We start from the raw sequence: 26,014 nt of genomic DNA, 5'->3' as shown, positions 1-26,014 counted from the left end.
TAAAAGCAAGAGATCAGACCCCTCGTCCCCCCAGAGTCCTCACACAAATCTTCTAGTAAAGAATCCTCTCGCGTAATTTTAGCCTTTATATCTGCAGCAGATAGAAAATGCTTCACTTGAGTGTAAGCAAAAATCTCCTTAGGTGAAATTGCGTAAGTCTCAGTCAAAATATGAAACGGGATTAGGGTACCCTCATCAAAGAATTGCCCCCAGGTCTCCAAGCCCAGGGAAAACCAATTCGTAAAAGTCCCAGATTCAAGGCCTGGGGAGAAAAGTGGATTATTAATTAATGAAGTATGCTTAGAAAGTAGGATATCCTGCTTAACAAATAAGCTATCCCAATAGTAAAAGGTTGTCAAAATAGAGGGATAAAATATCCTGCGCAACGATCTATACCTCCTGGGAAGCCACATCAATGAATGCAGCTGACTGGGACCAACTGACTCCTGTTCTAATCTTATCCACCTCTTATGAGGGCTCGAGTGATACCACTCAATGGCAGCTTCAGCTTGTGTAGCTTTGTAATACCAGAACACATTCAGAACACCCAACCCTCTCTTTTTTTGATCTCGATATAACAGCGTTCTAGAAAGACACAGCTTCTTGTTGGGCCATATAAAACGAAAAAAGCGATTCTGGACGCCTGAAGGAAAAGAGCGAGGCAACTGTAGAGGGATTTTAACCAGTTTTTAATCCACAATAGGACACTACCTTCTATCCCATGACTCCAATTTCCTCACTAGTTACTCCCATCTCTAGATCTTTTATAAATATGTTAAAAAGCAGTGGTCCCAGCACAGACTCCAGTGGAATCCCACAATCTACCCGTCTTCATTGAGAATAGAAATTATTTTCTGCCACTTATTTTGGACACTCGTCAAGATTAGAATTACCACCCGGGGCACGCGGTAGCTGGGTGGTAGTTCTAATTTGACGCGAGTTGTACGCGCGTAGGTGCCTACGCGCCTTAGTAAAAGGGCCCCTTAGTAAAGCCCTAAGTGCTTCATGGCCTATAGAGAGGTAAAATAGGACACACAATATTTATCATGCACAAGTCCATCAGCTTGTGCTAAGCTTTAGTAAAAAGGCCCTGTATTTTGACAAAGTGTGCGGAAGGTTCAGTGTGCTTGTGCAAAATTTCCCCAGGAGTAAAGCAGGAGGAACTGTTGCAGCTCATGGAGGTTAGTAGACAGGCATGCTACTGCTTGAGAAAGTGGGATGGGAGAGAGAAAAGGGCCTGAAGGAGTGAGGAAGGCAAGGTAGAATTAAAAAAAAAAAGAGTATAACAGTAAAGTAGATAAAAAGGTCAAAAATACATTTACATATGTTTTTAAAGTTAAAAGTGAAAAATCTGTTTTCCTCTGGTTCCTAAACTTTTTGGCTAGTTTCATAAATATTTTTTATCCTGATTTATAGTATTCACAGTTGGATCCTTCATGAGACATCTTACAGACACCTTTTCTTTTTAACATCCTTTATATTGTTCAGCTCCTCTGGGTCAAAAGGCCGAAAAGGGAGCATTATTAGGTCCAAGTTAAAACCCTGTGCCTGAATCTTATCCAAACAGAATATCTTGTATTACATACTTATATATATATTTTTTCACATATATAGTTGGTTATTACTTTATTTACCATTAACTTTCTCTTTGCTTCATGTACAATTCTCATTCATAATTAGATTTTCTAAATGCTAAACATCCATAGCTATCCTAGTATGTTTATGATACTGTATGGTAAAATTGGATTTTTACAACAAATTACTTTCTCATGCATTATTCTTTATTTATCCAATACTGTTTATTGTAAGCCACATTGAATTCAAACTTGTTGGGATAATGTGGGATATGAATGTCACAAATAAGTAAATAAAATACTTATATTTGTCAACACTGTCAGTGTTTAATAATCAGTAGCTCCCTTTAAGATTCTCATATACTGCTTTTTATTTTCTACTAATTTATCAAACTGGTTTTACTCAGGTAATGTACGTAAGTACATAAGTATTGCCACACTGGGACAGACCAAAGGTCCATCAAGCCCAGCATCCTGTTTCTAACAGTGGCCAATTCAGGTATCTGGCAAGAATCCCAAAAAGTACAATACATTTTATGCTGCTTATCCTAGAAGTAAGCAGTGAGTTTTTCCCCAAGACCATTTTAACAATGGTCTATAGACTTTTCCTTTAGGAAGCTATCCAAACCTTTTTTTAAACCCCACTAAGCTACATTCTCTGGCAACAAATTCCAGAGTTTAATTACACTTGAGTGAAGAAAAATAGTTAAATACTTTTTTATTTTCAGTCATGGTAAAGAATACTTTTTTGCGAGTGTGAAAAATATTTCCCTTTATTTACATAGCTATAAGCAAAGCTTAACTTTAGCAAATGTAATAATGTGTTATCTTAATTTTCTTTTTCTAGCTGGTCGTATTACTTTCCAGCTTTTCTCAGATGTATGTCCAAAGACCTGCAAAAATTTCCTTTGCTTATGCACAGGTATGTAGTTATTGATTGTAAATCTATTTGTGTCTATACATAGAGACTGAATCTTATTTCAGCTGTACAACACATTAGCAACTTTTAAACTAGAACATGTAGGAAAGCTGACACTTGCTTACCAGCCATGGGGTTGCGGGAGCTCCTGAGAGGTTGCTGAGAGTACTTGTCTCAGTGAGCACACTTATGAATATTACTGTTTGGGGAAAAATGTGCCACGAAGTCTGCATGAGGAGAAATTGTGAGTCGAATTGTTAAATTTGTATGTGTTTGTATAGTTTGAGTTCATATTGCTGTGTGCGTGTGTTTCTCTTTCTCCCTCACCAACTCCTACTTACTATTTAAATTTATAGGCTACCCCTAAGAAGAGTGCAAGAAGAGAAGAATTTTTCACAAGAGTTAATTTGGGGTTTACATAGCTAAGGGTATAATGCAGACCTAACAAATCAATGGATTGTAGTTCCTTTGCAAGTTATTGACTAATCAACATAAAATACATGAAATAGATTTGAAAGTCTTTATTTATATTTTTATTTATTTAAAAACTTTATATTCTGCCTACAACTATGTGGATTACAATATCACATACATAAAGTACAAACAAAATTCAAAACAAAAATAGAACATATTTATCCCCATGAGAGCTCATACAAAAGTAATCTCAGCAATATCAAATAAAATATTTTTGTTGTGTTAAAGTGAAAATATTTAAACACATTAGCTCCATGCCTGCTCACACAGATGTGTGTTCAGTAGTTTGTGAAAAGATGTCTTATCACTACACATTCCCCGAGGTCATGCAGGCTTGCATATTCTCACATGTGGGTAGTCGCCGATCTGCATCTTCTGGTCCGGCATAAGCCAAAGTGAAAGACTGCTTTAGTGCAGAAGTACATAAGTAATGGCATACTGGGAAAACACCAAAGGCCCATCAAGCCCAGCATCCTGTCCATGACAGCGGCCAATCCAGGTCAAGGGCACCTGCCAGCTTCCCAAATGTACAAACATTCTATACATGTTATTCCCGAAATTGTGGATTTTTCCCCAAGTCCATTTAGTAGCGGTCTATGTACTTGTCCTTTAGGAAACCGTCCAAACCCTTTTTAAACTCTGCCAAGCTAACCGCCTTCACCACGTTCTCCAGCAGTGAATTCCAGAGTTTAATTACGCTTTGGGTGAAGAAAAATTTTCTCCTATTTGTTTTAAATGTACTACACTGTAGTTTCATCGCATGCCCCCTAGTCCTACTATTTTTGGAAAGCGTGAACAGACGCTTCCATATCATCATGCTGATCAATCCATAGACTGGTGGGTTGTGTCCATCTACCAGCAGGTGGAGAGAGAGAGCAATCCTTTTGCCTCCCTATATGTGGTCATGTGCTGCCGGAAACTCCCCAGTATGTTCTCTATCTCAGCAGGTGGTGGTCACACACAGCAGCAGTTATGGCTAGGTCTCCAAGCCTAATTTTTAGGTTTTGTTGAGTACCTGGGGTTGAGGGCTCTTCTTGAGCAAGTGCAAACCCGGTGGTGCCAGGTCCCTCCTTTTCTCTCCCCTCCCGCTGGCTCCGTTTAAAAAAAAAAAAAAACTTGGACGTCCTTTAAGGGCGTTTATTTCAACGTTTATTGCAGCTGCTCACTGGGACACCAGTTCGTTACAGCTCGGAGCAAGAAGCAGGTAATTTTACCTTTTTATAGCAGGCAGGGGGTTCCCCGTTCGGTCAACACGTGGCTTATGGCGTCGGAGGGCGAGGGTGCGAAGATTCGCTCCCCGGACCACGTGTGTGCGTCTAGCCGGGATGCGGGGGTTTCAAAGCCTGAATCGCCTTTGTTGAGCATCCGTTTGGAGTCCGGTCAGTGTCCCGGTTCTTCCTCCGGTGCGGCGTTTTTTCACGCCATAATCGCCCATCCCCCGCTGCTCGCCCACTCCATGTTGGCCAGCCACTCTGCTCAGACGGCTTCTTCTTGGGCTGCCCTCGAGCTGGGAGACGTTAATACTATGGTCGCCCTTGATTCGGGCGACGGTAAGAAAGCGGCCAAAGTTAAGCGCCGTTCTTCCCGCGCGGCTCCTTCTCGGAGTTTCGCGCCGGACGCCATTTTGGATGTGCAGCACATTTCTCCCCCGCTCTTGCGAGCGCCGGTTGAGGGTGCATCTAGGGCCGTGGCCCAAGCTGCAGAAGTGCACAGTTCGGGGGGATTCTCCCCTGAGTTAATTTTGCTGCTGCATCAGGCTTTTCTTATGCAAAACGCTGCCCCTGCCCCCCTGTCTGATAAAGGGGTTGAGGCCTCCGGAAGCAAACGCCCTCGGGTGGATTTCCAGGCCCTAGAGGACTCTGTCTCCTCTGATGTAGATGAGGGCAGCGTATCCGAGTTCTCCCAACGATCCTTTGGGGATTCCTTGGAGGAGACGGAGTCCCGCTCGGATGGAGCGGATGACCCCTCTGCAGCGCGGATCTTTCGCTCAGAGGATTTGCCCAACCTGTTAGTGCAGTCCATGAGCATTTTGAAGATTTCCTCTCCGGAGGACGTCTCTCCCTCAGCCTCTGTTGGCTCCACCATTATGCTGGGGACGAAGCGCCCGCCTAGAACCTTCCACGTACATGAGGCCATGCGCACCTTGATTTCGGCTCAATGGGATGTCCCGGAAGCGAGCCTCAAAGTGGCTAGGGCTATGTCCCGTCTCTATTCTCTGCCTGAAGGTGAACGGGAGGCCTTTCTTTGGCCTACCGTGGATTCTTTAATCACTGCGGTGACTAAGAAAACGGCGTTGCCGGTGGAAGGTGGCATGGCCCTAACGGACGCCCAAGACAGAAGATTGGAGGCGGCCTTAAGGTCGTCCTTCGAGGCGGCTGCTTTAAGTTTGCAGGCCTCAGTTTGCGGCTCCTATGTGGCCAGGGCGTGCCTGACGATTGTGCAGCGGGCTTCCCCCTCGGATCCTTCCTTGAGGGCTGATTGGCCGGCCCTGGAATCAGGCTTGGCTTATTTGGCAGACTTGCTGTATGATGTCTTGAGAGCCTCAGCTAAAGGTATGGCTCAGACAGTCTCTGTGCGGCGGTGGCTTTGGCTGAAGCATTGGTCTGCTGACCACGCCTCTAAGTCTCGCCTGGCTAAGTTGCCTTTTAAAGGCAAGCTGCTCTTTGGGGTCGAGCTGGACAAAATTGTGACCGATCTCGGCACGTCTAAGGGCAAGAGGTTACCAGAGGTCAGGGCTCGGGCCAGTGGTGCTCGCCCCGGTTCCTCCAAAGGACGGTTTCTGAAGCCCGTCGGTATCGCCCGGGCAAGTTGGGCTCCTCTGCCCCCTCTTCCTTCAAGAGGAACTTCTCCCCCAAGCAGCATTCCTTTTGCAGAGACCGCCGTCCCGGAGGTGCGTCCTCCGGTCCTCCCACAGGGTCTCGTACCCAATGACGGGGCCCTGGTCCATGGCCCAGTGCAGATTGGAGGACGCCTGTCCTCGTTTCTGGGCGAGTGGACCAGGGTAACTTCAGACGCTTGGGTGCTGGAAGTCATCAGAGACGGCTACAAGCTAGAGTTCTGCCGATCCTTAAGAGACGGGTTTGTGCACTCTCCCTGCAAGTCTCCAGTCAAAGCTGTGGCAGTGCAGCAGACTTTGGACAATCTGATCCGCCTGGGTGCGGTCGTTCCGGTGCCAGAAGATCAGCTTGGCAAGGGACGTTACTCCATTTACTTTGTGGTACCAAAGAAAGGAGGTTCTGTACGGCCTATCCTCGATGTCCTGTTCCGATGATTGGTGAGCCCTTAGGTTCCCTGAGGCCTGGCAAGACCTCCGAGGACCGCCGCGCACCCCGAATCTTCACCCGCGGCGACCGCCGTTCACCGAGGGTTGAGCCCCCAGCTGCAGGCGGCCAGCAGGACTGCTGGAACCGCGGGGTGACGGTCGGCTTGGCTGGTAGTCAGCAACTCAGTCTCTAAAGGGCAGCTAGCAAGGACAGCTAGCGCCGAAAAGGAACACAGTCTCTGAAGGGGGCTAGCAAGGTCGGCTAGCTGAAGAGGACACAGTCTCTGAAGATGGCTAGCAAGGACGGCTAGCTGGAAGGACACAGTCTCTGAGGGTGGCTAGCAAGGACGGCTAGCTGGAAGGACACAGTCTCTGAAGGTGGCTAGCAAGGACGGCTAGCTGAAGAGGATACAGTCTCTGAAGGTGGCTGGCAAGGACGGCTAGCTAGAAGGACACAGTCTCTGAAGGTGGCTAGCAAGGACGGCTAGCTGAAGAGGATACAGTCTCTGAAGGTGGCTAGCAAGGACGGCTAGCTAGAAGGACACAGTCTCTGAAGGTGGCTAGCAAGGACGGCTAGCTGGAAGGACACAGTCTCTGAAGGTGGCTAGCAAGGACGGCTAGCTGAAGAGGATACAGTCTCTGAAGGTGGCTAGCAAGGACGGCTAGCTGAAGAGGATACAGTCTCTGAAGGTGATTAGCCTTCCGATCCACTGTGGGGGCTTCTGACGAACGAAACGGAAGCACCCGTCTCTTTCCGTTTCGTGGTTTAAATCCCCCGCCCGTCCATCCCCTTGAAGCAGCTGGAGCCAATCCCCCCGGCCTAGGCAGGCAAGGGAGGCCTGGATTGGCCAGCGTGCCCGGCGGGCGGGGTCTCCTTGTCCATGCGCCAATCCGGCGCGAGTAGGCGGGGCTGGCTCGCTGGTCTGCTCCAGTGAGGGAGACGACGCCGCCGCCATCTTGGCCGGCGTATCCCCTTCTCCGAGGCCGGCGCTCGCTCCAGCGGATTGCCGGCCTTGGAGCGGCCCGCGACAGCGCCGGCCCCGTCGGCGGCTTGTCTTCGCCGCCCCGGATCTCGCGGCCTCCGTTGGTCTTCGCCCCCGCTGGGGGCCCCCAGGTAAGGGCCCGGAACGGGACACTCGACCTCAAAGGGGTCAATCGGGCCTTGAAAGTTCGGCACTTCCGAATGGAGACTCTCCGCTCTGTTATAGCGGCAGTGAAGGCAGGGGAGTTCCTGGCATCTTTGGACATCAAGGAAGCTTACTTGCATATTCCCATCTGGCCTCATCAACGCTTTCTGCGTTTTGCAGTCCTGGGCCGACACTTCCAGTTCAGAGCCCTCCCGTTCGGGTTGGCTACTGCTCCGCGGACCTTCTCCAAAGTAATGGTGGTCATCGCGGCCTTCCTACGAAAGGAAGGAGTACAAGTCCATCCTTATCTGGACGACTGGTTGATCCGAGCCCCCTCTTATGCAGAGTGCGACAGAGCTGTAGACCGGGTGATTGCTCTTTTGAGCTCCCTGGGGTGGATCATCAACTGGGAGAAAAGCCAGCTGCGCCCGACTCGGTCCCTGGAATATCTGGGAGTTCGTTTTGACACCCAAGTGGGCAGAGTGTTCCTGCCGGACAATCGAATTGTCAAGCTTCAGGCTCAGGTGGACCAGTTCCTAGTAGCCTCTCCTCTTCGGGCTTGGGACTATGTGCAGCTGTTGGGCTCTATGACGGCCACGATGGAAGTAGTGCCCTGGGCCAGGGCTCATATGAGACCACTACAACTCTCTCTGCTGCAGCGCTGGACTCCAGTGTCGGAGGATTACGCTGTGCGCCTTCCCTTGGACCTAGCGGTGCACAAGGCGCTGAGCTGGTGGCTGAGGACAGACAAGTCCGCAGGGATGCCTCTTTTGACCCCAGAGTGGGTTGTCGTCACGAAGGACGCCTCTTTGACGGGCTGGGGAGCCCACTGCTTGGGAAGGACAGCGCAGGGGCTTTGGTCTCCTGCAGAGGCAAAGTGGTCTATCAACCTCCTGGAACTCAGAGCCATTCGGTTGGCGCTTTTGGAGTTTCTCCCGGTACTGGCGTTGAAGCCAGTACGGGTCCTGTCGGACAATGCCACGGCTGTGGCCTATGTCAATCGCCAGGGAGGTACCAAGAGTGCCCCTCTAGTCAAGGAGGCCATGAATCTATGCCAGTGGGCGGAAGCGAACCTGGAACAGCTGTCAGCGGCCCACATTGCCGGAGTCATGAATGTCAAGGCGGACTTTCTCAGTCGCCATACCTTGGATCCCGGAGAGTGGCAGCTATCGGCTCAGGCGTTGTTGGACATCACGAAGCGCTGGGGCCAGCCGAGCCTAGATCTGATGGCGTCATCGGCCAATTGCCAAGTGCCGCGCTTTTTCAGCAGAGGACGGGACCCTCGATCTCTGGGAGTAGATGCTCTTCTCCAACAGTGGCCGACACAGGAGCTTCTCTATGTGTTCCCGCCCTGGCCCATGTTGGGCAGGGTGCTAGACCGGGTGGCAAAGCATCCGGGCCGGGTAATCCTGGTGGGTCCGGACTGGCCCAGACGTCCCTGGTATGCGGACTTGATCAGGCTCTCAGTGGACGGCCCTCTGCGGCTGCCAGCGGAGCAGGGCCTGTTGCATCAGGGTCCCGTGGTGATGGAGGATCCCTCCCCCTTTGGTCTTACGGGCTATTGAGCGGCAGCGTCTGAGGAAGAAGGGCTTCTCAGACAAGGTCATTGCCACTATGCTGAGAGTGAGGCAGGCTCCCTTTCTCCCTTCACTGCTCCAATTTCTTCAGTGTTGGCATTCCTGCAAGAAGGTCTGGAGAAAGGCCTGTCACTCCGTTCCCTTAAAGTCCAGGTAGCGGCTCTGGCTTGCTTCAGGGGCCGCCTGAAGGGTGCTTCCCTGGCTTCGCAGCCAGATGTGGTGCGCTTTCTCAAGGGAGTTAATCACCTGCGCCCTCCTCTGCACTCAGTGGTACCTGCGTGGAATCTCAATCTGGTGCTAAGAGCCTTGCAGAAGCCGCCTTTTGAACCCTTGTCGAGGGCATCTCTGAAAGACCTGACGTTGAAAGCAGTCTTTTTGGTGGCTATCACTTCAGCCAGAAGAGTTTCCGAGCTCCAGGCGCTATCATGTCGAGAGCCCTTTCTGCAGTTCACTGAGGCAGGAGTGTCTATTCGCACAGTGCCTTCCTTCCTGCCCAAGATTGTTTCTCACTTCCATGTGAATCAGCAGCTCTGTCTCCCATCCTTTCGTAGGGAGGACTACCCAGAGGAGTACTCTGCTCTCAAATATCTAGATGTGAGACGAGTCATCATCAGATACTTGGAAGTGACCAATGATTTCCGGAAGACGGATCATCTGTTTGTCCTGTTTGCAGGTCCTCGTAAGGGTCTGCAGGCTGCTAAGCCTACAGTGGCAAGATGGGTCAAGGAAGCCATTGCAGCGGCTTATGTGGCCGCGGGGAAGGTGCCGCCTATCCGGCTGAAGGCTCACTCCACTAGAGCTCAGGCGGCCTCGATGGCGGAGGCCGGGTCTGTCTCCTTGGAAGAGATTTGCAAGGCGGCAACTTGGGCATCGGCTCATACCTTCTCCAGGCATTACCGCTTGACTGTGGCTGCTCGGGCGGAGGCCCGGTTTGGCGCTTCAGTGTTGCGGTCAGGGATTTCTATGTCCCGCCCTGGGTGAGTACTGCTTCGATACATCCCACCAGTCTATGGATTGATCAGCATGATGATATGGAAGGTAAAATTATGTATCATACCTGATAATTTTCTTTCCATTAATCATAGCTGATCAATCCATAGCCCCTCCCAGATATCTGTACTGTTTATATTCTGGTTGCATTTCAGGTTCAAGTTTAGTCTTCAGTTCCTGTTCAGGAGGACTTCGTGTTCAAGTTTTTTCAATTGGCTTCTTCAGGAGTTGAGATGATTTTGTGTTACAGTGAGCTGCTGCATTCCTCTCCCCTCCGTTTTACGGGGCTGGATTGAGACCTAAATTCTGCCGGCGCTCCCTCCCGCTTCTTGCGGCTGTAGGGCAGCTTTGTATCCCTCCCGCTTCGGCGGTGTTAGGGTCAGTCAGCTCCTCCTGCGGTTGCGGTTGCAGGATAAGCCAGATCCCCTCGCATCGGCGGGGTGGTGTCCCTCTCCCGCTCCGCGGGGATGAGCTGGACGGATTCCCCTCCCCACTTGTGTGGGGATGAGCTGGGTTAATTCCCCTCCCCCGTTTCGGCGGTGGTGAGCTGGGCAGAGTGTCCCTTTGTGGGTGTAATTCTCTAAGTGCCGAGTCCTGCGGATGGAGCTTTGATATTGACATACTGAGGAGCTTCCGGCAGCACATGACCACATATAGGGAGGCAAAAGGATTGCTCTCTATCTCCACCTGCTGGTAGATGGACACAACCCACCAGTCTATGGATTGATCAGCTATGATTAATGGAAAGAAAATTATCAGGTATGATACATAATTTTACCTTCACGTCAATCTGTTCCACTCCACTCATTATTTTATATACCTCTATCATGTCTCCCCTCAGCCGTCTCTTCTCCGTTGCGAGTTCCTTCCCACCTGTCATGCGAACGCGGTCATCTCAGTTTTGTTTTCTCTGTGTGAAGAGAGGCTTTGTTCTACCAATGCTCTTCACGTTCATTTCTCGGAGCTTTTGAGTGCCTTCGACTTGCTTTTTTTCATGTTTTTCTTAAAAAAAAAAAAAAAAAAAAGAGTTCCTTTATTTCTTAGTTTTCTTTCTGCCCACGTTTAAGTTTGCTTTCTTTTTTGACGTGGGCTGCCTTTAGGCCCTGACTCCAGTCAGGTACCCCTTTTTTGTGCCTTTGCCCCTTTATCAGGCACCATCGAGCTGTTTGATTTGGCCGGTGAAGTCTTCCTTTCCATTTCCACGAAGACTCCCAGTGGCTTCAAGCTTTGTACTAAAGGCAGTATTCACAATGGAGAAGGGTAGTTAGTGGGGTTCCTCAGGGGTCTGTGCTAGGACCGCTGCTTTTTAATATATTTATAAATGATTTAGAGATGGGAGTAACTAGTGAGGTAATTAAATTTGCTGATGACACAAAGTTATTCAAAGTCGTTAACTCGTGACATGATTGTGAAAAATTACAGAAGGACCTTTCGAGACTAGGAGACTGGGCGGCTAAATGGCAGATAACGTTTAATGTGAGCAAGTGCAAGGTGGGAAAAAAAGAACCCGAATTATAGCTACATCATGCAAGGTTCCACGTTAGGAGTTATGGACCAAGAAAGGGATCTGGGTGTCGTCGTCGATAATACACTGAAATCTTCTTCTCAGTGTGCTGCTGCGGCTAGGAAAGCAAATAGAATGTTGGGTATTATTAAGAAAGGTATGGAAAACAGGTGTGAGGATGTTATAATGCCGTTGTATCGCTCCATTATGCGACCGCACCTTGAGTATTGTGTTCAATTCTGTTATGCATCACAAGAAAGATATAGTAGAATTGGAAAAGGTGCAGCGAAGGGCGATGAAAATGATAGCGGGGATGGGACGACTTCCCTATGAAGAAAGACTTAGGAGGCTAGGGCTTTTCAGCTTGGAGAAGAGACGGCTGAGGGGAGACATAATAATAGAGAAATAATGAGTGGAGTGGAACAGGTGGATGTGAAGCGTCTGTTCACGCTTTCCAAAAATACTAGGACTAGGGGGCATGCGATGAAACTACAGTGTAGTAAATTTAAAACTCATCGGAGAAAATGTTTCTTCACCCAATGCATAATTAAACTCTGGAATTCATTGCCGGAGAACGTGGTGAAGGTGGTTAGCTTGGCAGAGTTTAAAAAGGGGTTAGATGGTTTCCTAAAGGACAAGTCCATAAAACCACTACTAAATGGACTTGGGGAAAAATCCACAATTCCAGGAATAACATGTATAGAATGTTTGTACGTTTGGGAAGCTTGCCAGGTGCCCTTGGCCTGGATTGGCCGCTGTTGTGGACAGGATGCTGGGCTTGATGGACCCTTGGTCTTTTCCCAGTGTGTCATTACTTATTTACTTATGTACCCGTGCAACTGGACCATCTCGGGGAAGACACTCATTCTTGATGTCTGCAGTGTCTGGGGCCTGACCATAGCCCTGCTAACTGCGTTCTGTCTTTGTATGAAGAAGAGGACCCAAGTTTCCTGGGAGCCTTAACGCGAGAAGATTTTTGGAGCCAGTTTAGGATCCTTGACATCGGCATTGAGGTCAGAGTCGTCGACATCAACGTTGAGTGTTGCATTGCCATCGGGAGTATCAGTAGGCATGGCTGCTTCGAGACCTCAGGATACTGGGAGCAGTGAGGCATCAAGTGGCTCTCCATCTGTTTTGAGGCCTCCTGCTGTGCAGGCCCACCGGAACCATCCATCGTCAGACCCGACCCTGGGTGATGTGAGGATTCGACTTCGTCCTCGGCACCAAGGAGTATGGGTGATGTGCTTCAGGCGAAGGCTAAGAAGCACCATCATCGATCTCCCTTGGTGCACAGTGCTGGGAGCTCTGGGGCGTCGAGGGATATGACACCTGAGAAGCTCTCCCTCCATAGAAGAGGTGCTGATGCGCTCGTCTCCAAGCAGCCGAGATCCTACTCCTGTATCGACCCCAGCGGTTCTTCAGCTTTACCCCAATTGGTGCTTCAGCTTTTCCCAGTGTCGACCTCGATAAGCTCATCTGGGCCTTGCTCCCTGAGCTGTTGGATGGCCTTATGCAGTGATGTACGTCTGTATCGGGGGTGCTTGCACCAACCATAGCTCCCGCTGCTGCCTTGCCTGGCCCTCAGCCTGCAGTGCGGCCTCCGACGCAGTCTGCGGCCCTAGTGTCAACTGCCACCCAGGCCGGTACTCCTCGATGTTGGTGGAGGAAGCTTTGCTGCAGTCTCGGTGGAAGACTGTCTCTAGGTGCCGTTCTTGAGGACAGGGTTCCTTGGCATGAAGGCCAGTTGACTACTGTTTGTTGTTTTGGGTGAGCCTGTTTGCTAGAGATTCCCCACACTTGAGAATATGCAAGCCTGCTTGTCCTCGGAGAATGCGAAGATACTTACCTGTAGCAGGTATTTTCTGAGGACAGCAGACTTTGAAATTAAACTAAAATGACTGCTTTCGTGCGGCGGGTGGGAAGGCAGTTACCCATGGGCAATGGAGAACGGCTTGCGCTTCACTAAAGCTCTGTTTTTTTTTTTTACTGTGGCATAAATGCCGGACCGTGGTCTACCCACACGTGAGACGTTCTTTTTTACTTTGGCATAAATGTGGATCGTTGTCTACCCACACGTGAGAGTATGAAGCCTGCTGTCCTCGGAGAATACCTGCTACAGGTAAGTATCTTCGCTATCTAATGACTCCAGGTAGTGCATTCCAAATCTGCAGACCAGCAAGTGAGAATATTTAATTCCAAGCATATTTTACAGAATATATATCTCCAGTTACCAAGGACATCTCATGATCTGACTTTAAGGCCCTCAACGGCCTGTACAGAATAGAATTTTTCAAATACCAGGGAACAAAAACTGCATATAATGCTTGATGAATTAAGCATGCAGTCTTATATAGAACTGTGGATTGAATGGGTAACCAGTGCAAAGAGTGAAGCACAGGTGTTACATGTTGAAAACGAGAAACACCACTCAGTAAGCGAGCCACATTATTGTGTATCATTTAGCACTTGTATTCTGGATTATGCATTACCCATGTGCAATAATCAATACAAGAAATCACCGTGCTCTGTATCAGAGACCGAAAATCATACTATGATAGCATATGTTTCAACCTAGTCAGAAGATGAAGCTGAAAAAAAGCAGCGCCAAAGAATATCAACTCAGTTTTTTTCAAATTTAACAGAAGACGGTGAGAAGTCGTCCATTGATGAATTTCATTCATACATTTATTCAACTCACTACATAACCCAGACAATCCTCCTTGTACTGGGAAGAAAAAGTGAATATCGTTAGCATATATCCTATATTCAACCTGTAAGCTAGAGAAAACTTTACCTAACGATGACGTATAAATGTTTAATAGTAAAGCAGAAAGGGCTGAACTGTATGGCACTTCTTTAGGTAGTCACAACTCGTGATGTTTTTCCTTTACTAAACACCTGAAAAGACCTTCCCTTCAAATACGTATACCCCCTACACCAATCATTTTCAGTTGTAACAATAGGTCAGCATCTAGTGTGTCAAAAGCTGCTGACACATCCAAGGATACAAAACAATATGTCAGACCTCTATTATTTCCTCTTCTAATCACATCCAAAGTTGATGAGTAGAATCTTCACACTATGGCCCATTTGAAAACCATGCTGATGTTTATCCAAACACTCCACACTGTCTACAAATTCCACCAATTGTTTGAAAACTAATTTTTCAACCACCTTCATGATCACAGGTACAGCAGAGATAGGCCTATAGTTGCTCAAAACTGATGCATCCAGTGATGCTCCCTTTATCAAAGATTTCACCTTGGAAAGCTTTCACTTTCAGGAATGTTCCCCAAAATAAAAGATTTACTCATTATCAACGAGATCACTGGGGATACAGGCGCAACTAGACTCCTAACCATGACTGTTGAACTTGGATCCACCAAAGACCTAGTTGGAGTCAGTGCCAAAATCACACCTTCTACTTCTTTTCAGTTGACAAATCATATTCTGTCCAAATATCATTAGACTCCACATTATCGTTCTGGAATAAGACAGTAGAACTATCCAACCTTTCCATCTTCTGTACCAAGAAGCATGCAAAGACCTCTGCCTCAATACTTGTTACCAAGTTATCACAATCATGACCTTTTACTAGATGTTTTACTGTATAAAATAGTTTTTTTGGTTTATTCGTAGCTGTATGAATCTTCTCTTTAAAATATTTCTCTCCTCCTCCTCACAGAATCTCAACTATTCTGTCAATCTAAGCTTGTAACTTTCAAATCCTCTACATCTCTTGATTTCCGCCACACTCTCACTTAGTTGTAACTCTCTTCTTAGCTGAAAAACTGCATGGGTCTTCCATGGACATGACGTATAACCCTTCTTTAAAAATACTTCCTTCAATGGTGCTCTCATGTCCAATGCTAAACTAAGAGAACAATACCACTCCTCTACCAAATCATCCAATAAGCTCTTCTTATCAAAATTTAACAATGGCATCCAGACTTGTTTTAAATCGATTGCGAAATTTGGTCTCACTAATCCCTTTCTTGAAATAGGTTGTGCTTTAGTTTTATTTTCAGAAATACAAAAAGAAAAGAGAAATAACGGCATGATCTGACCATCCTACTTCATCAATCTTTGATAGCTGACAAAGTTCCTGCAATAATGCAGGAGGCAAAAATAACTAAATCTAAAGTGTTCCCTGTCACATTAATTGACAAAAAGACAATGCCTTCAGCATCTGAAACACTGGTTCAGACCCATGCAACAAACCTTCATTCATCTTAACATCACCTGGAATATAAAGCCTATCCAATGTTATAGGCAAACCACTTAAAAATTCAAAGAAAGGAGAACAGTCACCTTTCATCATTCCAGGCGGACTCATAGACTTATACTGTGACCAGTCACTACCAGAATTTCCCCAAAATCAGTCACTTGAGCACAACACAACTTTAAATCTAGATTCTTCCGCATAAGAATCAAAACCCACCCCCACGTTTGTACTTTCTACGTGCCCATTCCCAACGAAAACCAGGTGGACAACATTGGCTCACAAGCACCTTATCAGAATTTAACAGCCATGATTCCGTAATGCATAGAACATCTAAACCCATACCCTCCACAAGATCTTGAATCATTACTAATGGACTGTAAAGGTCTTTATCTGCCATCACTTACTGTGTTACTATGTTATTCTTCACAGATCTAGCGTTAACTAAACCAACATCAGTCAATGCAGTTTTTAATACTTGAGCCTTAACTACTTCAAAAAACTTTCTCTGATCCCTCCCTGTGTTGTTCTTACATGCCACAGAGCCCAGATCACCATACCTCCCCCTCTCAACAATAACTTCAATTGCGTTCAAAGCACATGTTTGCAAATAACACATCCCTTTCCTCATAAATGACTACAAAACCAAACTTTACCACCTCCAAAGGCCAACCAAAGGAGCACCCCAAGGAGCAATGGGCTCCTTAGTCGCGCTTCTTTGTCAGCGCGACAAGGAGGTGCTTGCTGTCTCTGGTGCTGGTCTGGGCCTCTTCACTCCATGACCAGGAGTGACGTCACTCAAGGGGCAGAGCTATCTCTGTCCCAGACCCGGCCAGGTAGATTCCCACCACTGAGACTTTCCTTAAGATGACCCAGGGGAAAAGAGAAACAGCACTGGCGCAGCAATAAAACAGGTTGGAGCAACAGATGGAAAAGCAGGTAGGCGTTCTCACCCCTCCGGCGCTGGTCTGATCCTCTTCACTCCGCTCCCAGCTAGCTCTGTCTCAAGCCTGACCAGCTACATTCCCACTACAGAGGCTTCCCTTAGGAGTTCTTAACCAAATCCTCCAGATACACCAGGCAAGTCTGGTTTTCAAGATATCCATGGGATAAATTTGCATGCATTGTCTCCATTGTATGCAAATCTATATCATGTATATTCATAGTAGATGCAACTTCAGATAACTAACAACTCAATTCTATAAGTCTAATGGCGAGATGCAGGGACTATCCAGTGTTTTGCAACAAATATCACATTTAATTATTTACTAGTTGGTGAGAGGTTGTATGTATGTACTTAGTGCAGAGAGCTCCTCGCTTTCAGATAATGATCCAATCTTTGGAGGCTAGCACGGCAGACTTGAAGTTGCTGAGGCAGGAAGATAGGTTTATAGAGGAGCCCTAGAAGGGCACAGTAGTGAAATCTCAATTCCAATCTGGCAGTGCCTATGCTGCCTTAGAGGTGCAAGGTCACCTGAAAGAAGAGTATCACCTCGGCATGGCAGGAATTTGAAGCTCTAGATTTCATCTGCCCCTCTGGTGATGCAATATCTTTATGCACCAAGGATTGGTATCCAAGGGCTTGTGCACAAGAGAGGAAGGTTAAGATCGTCATCATATTTGGCAATTGGATCACTAACGATCATAGTAATATAGTAAATAATTGCAGATAAAGACCTGCATGGCCCATCTAATCTTCCCAACAGTCACATTAAACCAGTAGTACTAGTACAACATTTTATTCGCTAAGTTCCACTATACAGTGTTTTTCCCCTCCACCACTGGGATATACAAGACCCGCACTTATATGCAGGGCTGTGGAGTCGGAGTTGTGGAGTCGGCAGCAATTTTGGGTACATTGAGTTGGAGTTGGAGTCGGCAAAAATGTTCCGACTCAGACTCCTCATACATTTGAATAAAGTGCTTCTCTGCTGTGAATAAAGCTTAGTACCTAGTTGTTTCACTAGTGTGAAGTCCAGCTGAACTATTTTGCTGGAGAGCTTCCCTCTGCTCAGTCTCCCTTTGCATTTACTGATCTGCTGTAGAGCACCTCCTCTCTGACCCCATAGTGAACTTAAGCTCCAAGAGAAGATCATTCAGCACACACAGATAAGGCAGCAGAGAGACTCCACCCAACTTCCTCTCTCTGTGCAAGAAGAGCTTTATATTTTAGTGGAAGTGGCACACCATTCACAATGGCAAAAAGAATGTCAGGAAACATGACAGTCTGCTGTTTATGAGCACTTTATAATATCAACAGATGGGAAACATTATGTATGTCAATGTATTATAGAAGATGATGATGGTGAAAACGCATGTGATGCAAAAATTAGCAGTTTCAGTGGTTATGAAAAAAATGCACTTACAAGAGCATCAAATTTAAAAAGACACTTGCAGCGTTTCCATCCTAAAGTGTTAGAAGCTGTGAATGAGAAAGATAGCAATGAAAACATTCCATCTACTTCAGGGTCAATAAAAGATCAGAAATCTACTGGAGGCCAGACACAACTATCAAGATTTTTTACAGCTGACAAAGTTACTATAACAATGACACCAGAAAAATTCAAAAACCACATCATTGAAATGGCAGTAAAGAATAGTATACCACTATCTTTTTTTTTTCACAGCCAGCCTTTTTAGGCTTAAATGGAGAAATGGCTAAAAAGCTTGGAGTTTCTCTGGAATGAGAAAGTATAAGGAAACTTATACTTGAAGAGGCCAAATGTAAGAAGGAAGAACTAAGAAAAAGTCTGAAGGGATGTTTTGTCTTTATTAAAATGGATGCATGCACACGTCATAGAGTCAATTATTTTGCAATTAATGTTAGATTTGCTGATGAAAACAAAAAAACAATAACCCGGACATTAGGAGTAAAGGACACTCAGGCACATCATACCAGTGAGTATCTGCAGAAGTTAGTGAAAGGTGTTTTAGAAGATTTTGAAATTAAAAAGGAACACATTCTATGTATTGTAACTGATAATGCTTCAAATATGTTAAGCACAATTGAAAAAATGAAGGAAGTTGATGAAGAAAGCAGCATACAAATATCAGAAGATGACAGTTCTGCAATTCAAGAAAGCTGTGAAAGTTTGGATGATATTGCTGAAGAAGCATCTAAGCTTATTACCATTCAACATATGCGTTGTGCTGTTCATACTCTGCAACTAGCAATAAGAGATGGATTGAAGGATCGTCATGCGGCTACACTAATTAGCAAGTTGAGGCAAGTAGCTGTTGCAGCCAGGATCTTTAAAACAGATGCTATTCTGAAGAGACGTGCTGGAAAAGGAGCCATTTTGGATCAAGCAACGCGCTGGGGAAGCACTTACTTGATGATAAAGCGTTTGCTTGAACTAAAAGACTTTCTTGAAGAACTGGACAATGTAAATGTTTCATTAAAAGAAAACTAGTGGGCTCAAGTTACAGAATTAGAAAGGCTACTTTCTTACCCTTTTGCTGTTACCAAGAAGTTGCAATATGAAGATTTAACACCAGGTAAATTCTTCTTGGAATGGAAGGGCTTGATGTATAACCTTAACAAAAGTGGGGGGTTAATTGCTGATGGCATTGTATCTTCAATGAGGAAAAGAGAGGAGCTCTTGCGGGATAATCAAATTCTCTTAGCTGCTGTTTATGTTGATCCAATGAGCTGAATTTTGTTGAGCAGTGACCAAATTGCTACAGGAAAACAGGCACTCTATGACATAGCAGTTCACATGAAAGGGTTGCTACCTGAAACTCATAAACCACTGGATGAAGCTAAAGCTATAAATACTGGTGGTAATGGTAACTCAGGTTCATCCTCTTCAAATGAAGAAGAGAATTTTCAAGCCTATTTGGACAAAATGGAAGCTTCAAAAGCAAAGCAATGTTGGTTAAGCATGGAAAAGCAACCTGTAAATGTCCATATAAAGAAATTCATGCAAGAGTTTTTTAAAGGATTAAAGGAAGTGGAAAAGTTTGACCGCTCATCAAAACTGACTATAGAAGAAGCCATCATTATTTATCCAGAGATTGTCAGTGATGCATCTAGAACCGTAACAGCAATGGCACCCACCCAAGTCGGTGTTGAAAGACTGTTTTCAGCACTGAAAATAATCAAATCAGATTTAAGGGCTTCTATGAAGGAGGATCTGGCAGAAGCAATTCTGTTTCTAAGAACAATATATTAGTTAATTTTGGATTATGTTTAACAGCTATTTTACAGCTATATATGCCAAGTTTAAATAATATATAAGTTGTTTTAGGTTTTCCAAATGTTTTTGGTTTATGTAGGTTAACTTTGATTTTGTTCTAATTTCCAAAGGATGTGGTTGTTCCAGATTTTTATACTTGCTAATGCTATGATGACTTTATACTTGATAAAAAAACAATAAACATAACCTTGTTTTTTTATGTGTGTTTTTTTGTTTAAACTTTAGGATTAATGAATATTTATAGTTTCTTTAATAAATAAAATAAAAAGTCACAATGACATAGATTTTAAACCCAAACTTTAACATGCAGCCTTGCATGCTGCACTCTCTTAGTCAACATGCAAAAAAAATGCATATTAAAAACTGAGGAGTTGGAATCAGAGGTACCATAAATTGAGGAGTCAGAGTCGGAATCGAAGGAATTTTGTACCGACTCCACAGCCCTGCTTATATGACTATGGTATAAAATATGCGTACTTACTCCTGATCTGTCCTTGCCATTTTCAAGGCTCAGACAATAAAATAGTCTGCCCTGCATTGACCCTACTTCCCCGCAACTAGTTGCTGTCAAAACTCGCTCCGGTCCATACTGATCGATCTTGCCATATACAAGACAGAGCGTAGAAGTCAGTCTGACATTGGCCTCACTTTTCCCACTGCTGGAGTTGCCGTCTAAACCTGCTCCAGTCTGTCCTGATCTTCCTGGCTGGCACACACCATAGACTTCCATCTGGGATTGCCTTCACTTCCCCACTGCTGGAGCTTCCATTTAAGTACCACTCCTGCGCATCGTAAATTAACTTACAGCTGTTGATGTGTTTTGCCTTTTTTTTTTTGTTTTGATATCATCATCTTTCTTTTTTTTTTTTTTATAATATATTTTATTGGCAATCAGTCAACATCTACAGTGTTAAACAGTAACCAGTATCATAACATTCAAGTATACATGTAGTCAACTCATGCCCTTGGCTTTTCTCTTTCCCCCCCCCCCCCCCTCCCTTCCCCCCGACCACCCGACTATCATCTTTCTATTTAGGGACTAAGGATTTAAATTGCTGGTGGATGCATGGATATTTTGATAACTTGCCTACACAGTGCGATGAAGGTGGATCTTGCATATCACCTAGATAGGACTTATGACAGTGCTGAGAAGGGGCAGCTATTGTGGTGTATGAAGATACCAATAGCATAGAAAGGTGTGGGAGGGGTTCTGGAGGCCAAATTTCTACATTAACCAGACTCTGAAATCTAGTCGCTGATGCTAATGTTCAAAATGAAAATAGAGCAGCTTTTAAACTAGAACATGTGGGAAAGCTGACATTTGCTTACCAGCCATGGGCTTAGTGTGAGGTATCTTTTGAAAGGTACTAAAAATAGGCAAAAGACTATCCCAATAGAGAGGTTGCAGTAAAAGCAAAAGTAGCCCAGAAAGAGCGGGTGGAGTTAAGATTTCAAAGTGTCCTTATCAACTCGTAGTTGTTTGCATTTACAACCTAACACAAATGTCAAAAAATGTACAATTCCTCCTCTATTCCCATTTCTTGTTGCTACCTTAATATTAGATCAGTGGGCAATAAAATACCACTGAGATTGGCTAGAGGAACATTAGCCAGGAAGCCTCTTTTTAACAGAGACTTGGTTATTTTCTGAAGAAGACCCCTAAATTAAAGAACTATCTCCTGCGGGACACAAAACTAATTACACTGTCCCAGAACAGGAACAGAGGAGGAGGCATTGCCCTCATATGCAAGGATATATTTGATGTTTCTCTTACTGACTTGTTTCTAACTTCAGACTTACAGATCCTCCCATGTCATCTCAAAACCTCTTCATCACAAGACTGTTTAACATGCATACAATGCTCCCAATAAGTAGCCTCAAGCTTATCTTCAAATTTGCGAAGTTGTTTCAAAAGAAAACATGTCATACTAGTAGGATTGATCTCTGCACTTTTCTGTCTTATCTGAACTATGCGATACCTTCCTCCTCGCCAATCCATAGTAAGGATTGCCAATTAGATCTGGTCACCTTCAATGATAATGGAAATATAAAAACTACAGTTTTGTCAGATATTTGTTAGGAAGAATCATTATGGTCTGATCACTATAGGTGTTTTTACAATTAATTGGAACCACTTTAAGAAAATTTCCAACCTACAATAACAGCATGTTACATCTATAGGGAGAATAGAACCCAATGCTTTCTGGGATGCTGTACTGCTAAGATTGCCTGAAAATGGAATGTTCAATTTGGAAATCGACTGGCCTAAAGTTTGTCTCGAGATTCTGGATGAAATAGCACTTCTCCATTCCAAAACTAAGTTGGCACGGAAGAGTGATAAGATGGTTCAGTCCAGATCTATTGAAACTAAAACGAGCATGCAGAAAACTTAAACACAAATGGAATAAAGATAAATCCAATCTGTCTAGAGCCAATTGACAAGCGGCAGTCCATATCTACAAAAAAGCTACAATTTTAGCCAGGAAAAAATATTATTCGGAGCTGATTCAGAAAGGGGGATGTAATACGAAACAGTTGTTCTTCATTGTCAATTCACTTACTACACCTTCAAAGTCTGAAGACTTTGCGAAAGTAGAACTTCCCTCGTAAGTACATACATACATAAGTATTACCATACTGGGACAGACCGAAGGTCCATCAAGCCCAGCATCCTGTTCCTAACTGGCCAATCCAGGTCACAAGTACCTGGCAAGATCCCAAAAAAGTACAAAACATTTTATACTGCTTATCCTAGAAATTAGTGGATTTTCCCCAAGCAAACCAGTTAGCCATCTACTTCCAAGGCGAGGTTAATAAGCTTAGAGTTGGTCTCTCCTCTGCCACTGACAAAGATTTTGATTCAATTAGTGACCCTGTCCACTGAAGAAAGCATCTCTGTAAATAGAGCCTGGAAAGAATTTGATACTACACAGTGGTCTGTCTTTACCAAACTGTTCTCAAAGTATGTTCCCTCTTATTGCATACTAAATATCTGCCCTTCTTACTTAATGAATACGGATTGAACAGGAGCTGTCATGTGGAATCTTTCCTCAGCTGAAGTACATTGGTAAATAAGTACATAAGTATTGCCATACTGGGAAAGACCAAAGGTCCATCAAGCCCAGCATCCTGTTTCCAATCCTGGTCACAAATACCTGTAAAGATCCCAAAGAAGTACAAAACATTTTATACTGCTTATCCCAGAAATAGTGGATGTTCCCCAAGTCCAATTTAATAATGGTCTATGGACTTTTCCTTTAGGAAGCTGTCCAAACCTTTTTAAAACTCCACTAAGCTAACCGCCTTTTCCTTGTCATCAGCAGCAGATGAATCCATTACGAATGGGTTGTGTCCACCTACCAGCAGGGGGAGATAGAGAGCACTGAAAACCATAGTGCCTCTAGGACGGCTAGCGCCATCTGCCTCTCAGTATTTCTCTATCTCCGAGCAAGGTTGGACGCAGCTTGTTCAGCTCCTTGAAGATTCTGCCTGGGGTGGCTCCTGTGCTTTTGCCAGTTGTAGCAGGGGTGTTGTGGCTAAGTGGAGCCCACTTTAAAGGCACATAGGTTCACCCTTTCCCTGCCTTCCCCTTCTCCCTGTGTGGATGCAGGCATATAGGTTCGCCCTTTCAGTGCCTTTCCCACACTCTTCTGCCTCCGGAGTACCTCTGTAGCTGTTTGCCTCCAACTTTCCTCACAGCGTTAAAAAAAAAAAAAAAAATCGCGCTTTGACAGCGCTGCTATTTCTGAGATTTTCCGGACTGTGCAGTGTGACTGGAGCTCGTGGACTCGGTCCTTTGAGGTAAGAGCGGTACTCAGCTCCTCCGGGGAGGGCCCGCGGACGGCGTTCCGATTGGGGTGATTTTGGCGCAAAGCCGCCATTTTGAATTTTATTCCGCCGTTTTTCGGCGATGGCTGCTGAGTTAAGCGCTGTTCCTATTGTGGCAAGCGCAGATCAGCAGCGGGGCTCTGTAAAACGTGCTGTTCAGACGGTAGAGCCAGTACGAGCATGGCGAGCGATGATTCTTCCCGCTTGATGGAGCTGGCAGTGGGCGCCATCTTGGAAGCGCCGCATGGCTCGACCCCCGCGGTTGCGGAGGAGTCTGAGAGCAGAGGGGCGCCTCGGGCCGAGGCTACCAGAGGAGCTCCGTTCCCCGTGGCTCCTAATTCGGAGACGGGAGGTCAGGGTGAGTTTTTCTCCCCCGAGTTTGTGCTTATTTTACATAAAGCCTTCATGCTGAAAAGAGCTCTGCCGCAGGTGTCTGACTCTGCATTGCTACCTGGTCCCCCTCCGACTGATGATGGCCCGGGATTCCCTGTCGGAGAGTGGCGCACCCCCCGGTTGGGCTGTGGGGACTCTGAGGGATCTGGCAGGCCTTCTTGGTCTGAGGAGCCAGAGGAAGGTGCCGGTTTGCCACTGGATCTGGATGATCCCACTGCAGTTCGGATTTTCCACCGCGATGAGCTACCAGCACTTATCTCTGATGCCTTACAGGCCCTCTCTATTGATGATCCTGTTAAAGGCGAGGCCTCCTCTGGTAATTCAAGGATGGCGAGTACTAAGAAGCCTGCTCGAGCCTTTCCTTTGCATGACTCCATCCAAGAGCTTTATTTCTGCTCAGTGGGCTGACCCCGAGGGGCCCTTGAAAGTGGCCAGGGCGATGGGGCATCTTTACCCTCTGAGTGAGGAGCACTTGGCCTGTTTTGGGATGCCTAAAGTGGATGCCTTAGTCTCGGCAGTGGCAAAAAGACCACCCTCCCAGTAGAGGGAGGGGCCGCCCTGAAGGACATTCAGGACCAGCGGCTGGAATCAGCGCTAAAATGGTCCTTTGAGATTTTGAGCCTATCCTTAAGGGCGCCTGTTTGCAGTTCTTATGCTGCTCGAGCCTGCCTCTCTTGGTTACAACAGGCAGTGGAACAGCCCGTGGATGGTGCGGAGTCCCTTGTTGAGGTTGCACCGCGAATGGAGTCAGCCTTGTCATTTTTAGCTGACGCCCTCTATGATCTGGTCAGAGCTTCAGCTAAACAGATGTCTGTGGCGGTGTCCGCCCGCCGCCTTCTATGGCTACGACATTGGGCGGCTGACTTGGCCTCTAAGCAAAGGCTGGTGAAGTTGCCCTTTCGGGGCCTTCTGTTATTTGGAGAGGAGTTGGAGAACATTGTTAAAAACCTGGGGGATGCTAAACCCCAGAGGTCACCTGAGGATAGGCTGCGGCCATCTTCCCAAGGGTCAGGTGGTTCCCTCCTCCTCCAGACCTCGCTTCCGTGAAGCTCGAAGGTATCGCCTGGGGCGCTCTGCTGGGTTTACTCAACGTGCCCGTTTTCAGCAGAGGAACTCCTTTTGCTCGGACAAACGCTCCGCAGCGGCAGGCTCAAGGCCAGGAGTTCAGGGCCGTCCTCCACAATGATGGGACAACGGTCCACTCCGCCTTTACAGCTGTAGGAGGACACCTTTCCCTCTTTCTCGAGGAGTGGACCAAGATTACCTCAGATCATTGGGTCCTGGACCTGATCAGAGAAGGTTACCGATTGGAATTCGGTGCCCTGGTGAGAGACGTGTTTGTGGAGTCCCGATGCGGCACTGTTGTCAAACGGGCGGCGGTAGAGGAGACCTTACAAGTCTTGTTGCACCTTGGAGCGGTGATCCCTGTCCCTCCTGCCAAACACGGCTGCGGTCGTTACTCCATTTATTTTGTGATGCTGCGAAAAGGCGGGTCTTATCGGCCCATTCTTGACTTAAAGAAAGTCAACGAGTCACTAAGAGTGCGGCATTTTCGCATGGAAACCCTGCGCTCCGTCATTGCGGCGGTTCAGCCAGGAGAGTTCCTCACGTCTCTGGACCTGAAAGAAGCTTACTTGCACATTCCTATATGGCCCCCGCACCAACGGTTCCTCCGGTTTGCGGTGTTGGGAAAACATTTCCAGTTTCGGGCCTTGCCTTTTGGCCTCGCCACAGCTCCCCAAACCTTTTCCAAGGTAATGGTGGTAGTAGCTGCCTTTCTCAGGCGAGAGGGTATCCGGGTTCACCTGTACCTCGACGACTGGCTCATCAGAGTGGACTCTGCAGAAGAGAGTTGTCGCGTAACAGCCAGAGTGGTCTCAGTACTGCAATCTCTGGGCTGGGTCGTCAATATACCCATAAGTCACCTGACTCCCTCTCAACCTCT

At 46.3% G+C, this 26,014-nt stretch overlaps 1 protein-coding gene across 4 annotated transcripts in view; it reads left to right on the top strand.

Moving 5' to 3' along the window:
- Nucleotides 1–26,014, top strand: part of NKTR (natural killer cell triggering receptor) — a 364,002-nt gene that overhangs the window by 24,961 nt on the left and 313,027 nt on the right. For all 4 annotated transcript variants that reach the window (XM_030197676.1, XM_030197654.1, XM_030197662.1 and 1 more), the window contains exon 3: nt 2,422–2,496. In XM_030197676.1, the coding sequence (XP_030053536.1) occupies nt 2,422–2,496 (75 nt within the window). The remainder of the gene's footprint in view (nt 1–2,421; nt 2,497–26,014) is intronic.

Source organism: Microcaecilia unicolor, chromosome 1 (genome assembly GCF_901765095.1).
Source record: "Microcaecilia unicolor chromosome 1, aMicUni1.1, whole genome shotgun sequence".
NCBI classification, from domain to species: domain Eukaryota; kingdom Metazoa; phylum Chordata; class Amphibia; order Gymnophiona; family Siphonopidae; genus Microcaecilia; species Microcaecilia unicolor.
Note: the sequence above shows the minus strand (reverse complement) of the source record. Positions and strands in the feature narration are given on the sequence as shown.